The 6,241-nt window shown below is 46.4% G+C and overlaps 1 protein-coding gene across 1 annotated transcript in view; it reads left to right on the top strand.

Moving 5' to 3' along the window:
• The first annotated feature begins 311 nt into the window (after positions 1 to 311).
• STAC (SH3 and cysteine rich domain) overlaps positions 312 to 6,241 on the top strand; it is an 81,498-nt gene continuing 75,568 nt past the window's right edge. Inside the window, exons 1-3 of the mRNA XM_008577597.1 lie at positions 312 to 425; positions 2,131 to 2,212; positions 3,290 to 3,405. Coding sequence (XP_008575819.1) covers positions 312 to 425; positions 2,131 to 2,212; positions 3,290 to 3,405 — 312 coding nt within the window. The remainder of the gene's footprint in view (positions 426 to 2,130; positions 2,213 to 3,289; positions 3,406 to 6,241) is intronic.

Genomic DNA, 6,241 nt, shown 5'->3' with positions numbered 1-6,241 from the left:
AAAAGCAGAAATGGGTGACCTATATGAAAAGCAAAGAAGATGGAATTTGCTTGATTGAACTGAGAGGACAAAGCAAGCAGAAGAGGCTGATACTTTCTGGAGTAGTGGAAAGGAAAGAAATGGGGAGAAACCAGAGCTGATAACATAGGTAGAAAATGTAGAAGGTAAAACCATCTTCAGAATATTCCATTTTGAAAGCTTCATGAAAAAGTCATAGGAAAGAATTACCTGGATGTAGGAGCATCCTCTTTTTCAGTGATTTCAGACTGTTCACCAGGAAAGGACAAGTTGTATCCTAACCACAGTTTGCCATGTGCCTGACAGGAACAAATGCTAAGCATGGACTGCGCTGCAAAGCCTGTAAGATGAGCATCCACCACAAGTGCACAGACGGCCTGGCACCCCAGCGGTGCATGGGCAAGCTGGTAAGGGCCTGTGCCAGGAGTGGGCCCCACACTTTCTGCCCAGGGCACTTGCCAGCTGCAGTGAGATCATCCCCTCCAAATTCCTTCACTGCAGCCCTGAGGAGGGCACCCCAGAATCCCTGGCCTGCCACCTTGGCTTCCTAATTGGCATAATGATAGAGCAGAGGAGGAGCTTTGTCAACCTGATAGACAAACACCCCACACTTAATAGGAGTCAAGGTCCTTCGTAGAGTGACCATTTCTCCCTGGTTGGGACTTTCTCAGTTTTACACTGAAAGTCCACATCCTAGGGCTGTTCATCCTGGGACTGTTTCAAAAGTGAAAGTCACACATTCCACGAATCCCCTCAGCCCCAAGAAAACTAGGGTGATTGGTCACCCTAGTGCTTAATTGGCTGTCAGTTCAGTGGGTGTCAAGAGAGGACTAGAGCTAACCCCTGCGAAAGTGGCAAGAGTAATAAATATCCACACCACCTTAACAGAATCTTGTTGGCCAGACCAAGGGAGACTGGGTAGTCCTGGCTCATTCTGGGCTGATCATACCATCTCAGGTGTATAGGCTTCAGTCCTGGTGCCACACATCGATAAAAAGCAACCCAGAGCATGTTTGAGGGTCTTTGAAACTAGGCTGGTCCAAAGAATTTAGAAAAAAACAAGAATGACTACCCTAGAGAATAACTAAACAGGACATAACACCTGTCTACAAAACGTGTAAGGCCTGTCACATAGAAGAGGAATTCTGTTGTCCTTTGTGGCTCCAGGGGAAAGACATAGAATCAGTGGATACCAAATCTAATCAAAGATAATGTCACCAAAGACCTGCCTCTAGGGTTAGTGAGTACTCCTACCCCTGGGAGCGCCGCCGCGCTTCCCAAGCGGCGCACTGTAGCAGTGCGCCACCGGGCCGGCACAGAAGATTCTGGAATTCTAGTAGGGATTCAGCCACTAAGTTTTCTTCCATCGGCGGGAGCGCCGCTGCGCTTCCCAAGCGGCGCACTGTAGCAGTGCGCCACCGGGCTGGCACAGAAGATTCTGGAATTCTAGTAGGGATTCAGCCACTAAGTTTTCTTCCAGTGCTGGGGTGTAGTAAGTCCACGTTCTTAGAGGGTTCATCTACTTACTCTGATTTGTAACATCATCTTCTCTTAAACCCCTGCCTCACCTGTTCCCTTTCTCCTTCTCCAGTGGTGATTCCCACAAGCCAAGGCAAAGTTCACAGATGAGAGGTCAGAAAAAAAAGGAAACAGAATCCAGAACACAGAGCCAACAAAGCTCTTCAGACATACAAGGACCTTTAGGCCTACCTCTGAGGTCTGCTCTCCCATGCCCAGGCCTTTTCTGATTTTAACAACCCACAATAGTAAACTGCAGTGAAATAACGCAATGCAGTCCACTTGTAGCTTGGGGAGGTAATGACGACCCTGGACACCAGGGAGGCTGCAGTGCGCTGCTGGCAGAGGACAAGCAGGACAGGGAGGGCCAGGGCCGGGAGCCTACTGGATGGAGCGTAACTTGCTTGTTGCCACCTCCCTCCCCCTGCACCCTGTTGGGGATAAATTATAGAATTACAGGATAGGTCAGCATCTTTAAGGGAGACATGGGCAAGCTCCTGGAGAAACCAACTGGCTTTATTTTTAGGGTTTTTGTGTAGTTTCTTCCATCTTATCAGTAGCATTAACCCCTTCTCTTTCTCACTCTTTCTCCAGCCCAAGGGGTTTCGGCGTTACTACAGCTCCCCCTTGCTCATCAATGAACAATTTGGATGCATTAAAGAAGTTATGCCCATTGGTGAGTTGGGACATTGATGGGTTGAGCTGGGCTTTCAGCAGCAAAGTCAACATTAATCGCTCCTCTCCTCCCAGGGCTGCAGAACCAGTGGGGTGTCTTTGTGGGTTTGTCTGGTGGCTGTTTGGGTTATTATTGTCTCGCTGAAGGGAAAATATAAGGTGGACCAAATCCTCCAGGAATTTTTATCCTTTACCTGATGAAGCTTGAGAAACACCTAGGCCCCCACAGCTGCTGATGCACGCCCCCAGCCCTCAGCAGCACAGCTGCGTGGAGCATGGCTTCCCACACATGGTGCAAAGCCCAGCTCCCCCATACACCACTGTGTGTCTCTGAACAAGTTATGGACCTGCCAGACCCCACAAAATGAAAACTGGAATTGCAGCCTTTCATAATTGTTGTAAAAAATAAACATAAATTATAGGCATTGCTTAGTCGGAACTCAATGAATATGTTATTCTTTAATGGCTACCCAAAATGCACTATATATATAGATATTTCTGGCTTGGATTTATTCTTTAAAAATGTCTTTCAGATTACTTCTATTTTTTCTCTCGCTCTGAAAAATCTCTACATCTATTTTTGCCTTTTTTTGTGGGGGGACAAGTTTTAAACTAGAAATTTATAAACTAGAATGTTTTTCATTCGAAATTCATAAGGATTGGTAAAGTCAAATTCTTTCAAAAACATTTTCCTTCTTCTTAAGTCTTTATGTCTCAAAGCTATGTACCTTGGTGAGCAGAGCCTCCCACTAGAGGAGATAAAGCTGATCTCTAGGAAGAACCTTGAAACTGGCATCCTGAGGATGGATAACAAAAGAGGAAAAAGTCAGTCAGGAAGTGTTGGGAGCAGAGTTCTAGTTGGAAGTGCTGGGTGCAGGGGAGGGGCCTGGCGAATGGGAGCACGTTGGGGTGGGGTGCACCTGTGCATCATGACCTCAGAAGCCCATCATCCCAGGGGCTAGCAGGTCTGCTGCATGGAAACTTCTTCTCAGGTTCTGTTAACCCAGGAGATGTGGTAGGAGGGTGGCTGGGTTCTCTCAGATGAGCTTTTTCAGATGAGCTTTCTCTTCTGTTGCAGCCTGTGGCAATAAGGTGGACCCTGTGTACGAGACCCTCCGCTTCGGCACCTCCCTGGCCCAGAGAACAAAGAAGAGCAGCTCCGGCAGTGGCTCTGATTCACCTCACAGAACCTCTGTAATTTCTTCTTCCCTCCATTCCCCATGGTGGCCTCGGGTGGGGCCAGCCTCAGGCATGGCAATATGAGGGGTTCCACCTAAATGCCTCATGAGGGTGGGTCTGTTGAGAGTCAGGCAGCCTCCAAAGGGAAAGCAAAAGTGCTCTGGGCCACTAAGGGTTAACTTTCTGTTGCCAACACCCAGGGATCATTTTACTTTCTTGCTCTAGGACCACCTTCTTGGCCTCATGCTCCTTGATTCTTCCCACATACTCCTCTCCTTCACCCTCCCACCAATATTAGATTACATATCAGTCAACACAGAGAAATGTTTGGCTCAGACAGTGGGCAGGAGCAGGCAAGTCCTGGCTATTTCCAGTTCTCCTTCCAGCTACTTCCCAGTTCAAGGTTACAGCTATTTCTCACATTTTCTCGGTCCTTTCTCTCTAAGACAAGATACACCCCTTGCTTTCACACAAAAACTGCCCTCTCCAGAGTCACTTGACCTGTGACTCAGTGGGGCCTCTCTCCACAGGACACTCACTCCCAGGCACCTCTCCTAAGTTTTATCTGATCTAAACTAACTATTCCATGCATCTCTATGACCTGTTTTCATCATCCTGTCTCTGTCTGTCCCAACCAGAATTTCTTTTTTTTTTTTTCCTTTTTGTCTTTTTTCGTGTCCGGCAACGGACCGCAACCCTCAGTGTTGCACCCGTACCGGACCGGGACCAGCAACGGGATTGCAACCCTCGGTGCTGCGCCCACCCCTCGCTCAGCCAGTGAGTGGGAACCGGTCTGTATGTGGGATCCGAACCCTTGGCGGGAGCACCGCTGCGCTCCCAAGCGGCGCACTGTAGCAGTGCGCCACCGGGCCAGCCCCCAACCAGAATTTCTTTTTTTTTTTTTCCTTTTTGTCTTTTTTCGTGTCCGGCAACGGACCGCAACCCTCAGTGTTGCACCCGTACCGGACCGGGACCAGCAACGGGATTGCAACCCTCGGTGCTGCGCCCACCCCTCGCTCAGCCAGTGAGTGGGAACCGGTCTGTATGTGGGATCCGAACCCTTGGCGGGAGCACCGCTGCGCTCCCAAGCGGCGCACTGTAGCAGTGCGCCACCGGGCCAGCCCCCAACCAGAATTTCTATAAATATTCTGCAGCCCATGCTGAAGGCCACCATCCTTCCTGCAAAGAGACAAGGACCTTGGGTTGACATTGCCACTTAGGATAGCCTGCACCCAGTTACCGGTTCCATTGTCACAGTTCCTACTGGACTGGAGGCTTCTAAGCAACACACAGTTGAGCCTCTGAACGGTCTGCCCTGCCGGGTCCTCTCCACAGCAAGTGATTGGGGTGGGTTGTGGAATGAAGAGCAGGGCATACCCCCCCGGGAGGGGTTCGCAGGGGCTGAGATGAAGTAGCTCCCTTATTGGGTTCAGGTCAATCCACAAGGTAAGCTGAGATTGTAGGTGCTCAAGTAGGTATGCAGGTCAGGTGGATGAATAGGTAGGTTTGTAGGCCCTCTGACTGATGTCACATGGTCATCCTAGAAGCCATCTTTAAACTCACCTAAAGTCCCATTCTTTATGCATTCCGCTGATTTCTAAGAGGGAAGACCCGAAAATAATTTTTACTCTTTTTTTCTTGCTGTACATAAAATTGATGTCACTTAGTTCTTCTACTCAGTTAACAAACATGAACGAAGAGCCTACACTTCACTAGTACTGTAGGGGATACAAAAGAACAGGAGGACATGGCTCCATACCATCATTTTTGAATTCTAAAATTCAAAACTTATTTCTGAAGATCAAACCATGGATACAAAAGCCAATGATGGTGGCATTGCTTAGCATTTTTTAAAATACACTTTGATATGTCTCATCCTATTTTATTAACAATAAGAACATAACATACATGTGTTAAGGATATTGTGATAACTATGTCATATGAGTGCAGAAGGATTTCAAAGTAAAGATGGGAATTGTTTAAGTTCAGTAGACATTGCCTCAAATCAGTGAGGGTATAATTTGTGACATTTTAAGATACCCAGATCTGATGATCTCCCTAGAGAGATCATTATCATTTGGCAGTCCAAAAGATGATGCTAATGCATTTACTGAAAGAAGACTCGAAACAGTGCTAAACATGATAAAAATATACAAAGTATATATAGATAGGATTTATATTATATACAAATATGTTATGGCTGCATGTGTTGGGTAATAATAACAATAGTTTATATATAAAGCATCTAGCACAGGGACTGGCATAATGGACACTTAGTAAATGGAAGTTGTTGCTATTTTATTTTCATTAGGCATCTAGGCCTTAGCTGGATATTCTTTGAACCTGAGGTACTATGAAGTTAAACAAGTGTGTAATCTACTCAAAAGCAAATATGTTATTTTTTTTCCCTTTAAATTTTTATTTTGTCAATATACAATGTGGTTGATTATTATGGCCCATTACCGAAGCCTCCCTCCCTCCACCTTCTCCCCCCTCCCACCCAACAATGTCCTTTCCGTTTGCTTGTCGTAACAACTTCAAAAAATTGTAGTTGTTATATCTTCTCCCCCCCCCACTCCCGGTTTTTTTTGTGTGTGTGTGAGTGAATTTATTTATTTACTTTTAGCTCCCACCAATAAGTGAGAACATGTGGTATTTCTTTTTCTCTGCCTGACTCGTTTCACTTAATATTATTCTCTCAAGGTCCATCCATGTTGTTGCAAATGGCAGTATTTCATTCGTTTTTATAGCTGAGTAGTATTCCATTGTGTAGATATACCACATTTTCCGTATCCACTCATCCGATGATGGACATTTGAGAAGAGCATTTTCTGGAGTCACCCTTTAACAG

This window comes from Galeopterus variegatus, unplaced genomic scaffold, assembly GCF_000696425.1.
Source record: "Galeopterus variegatus unplaced genomic scaffold, G_variegatus-3.0.2 Scaffold68, whole genome shotgun sequence".
Classification (NCBI taxonomy): domain Eukaryota; kingdom Metazoa; phylum Chordata; class Mammalia; order Dermoptera; family Cynocephalidae; genus Galeopterus; species Galeopterus variegatus.
The sequence above is the reverse complement of the archived record's forward strand: the minus strand, read 5'-3'. Positions and strand labels throughout refer to the sequence as shown.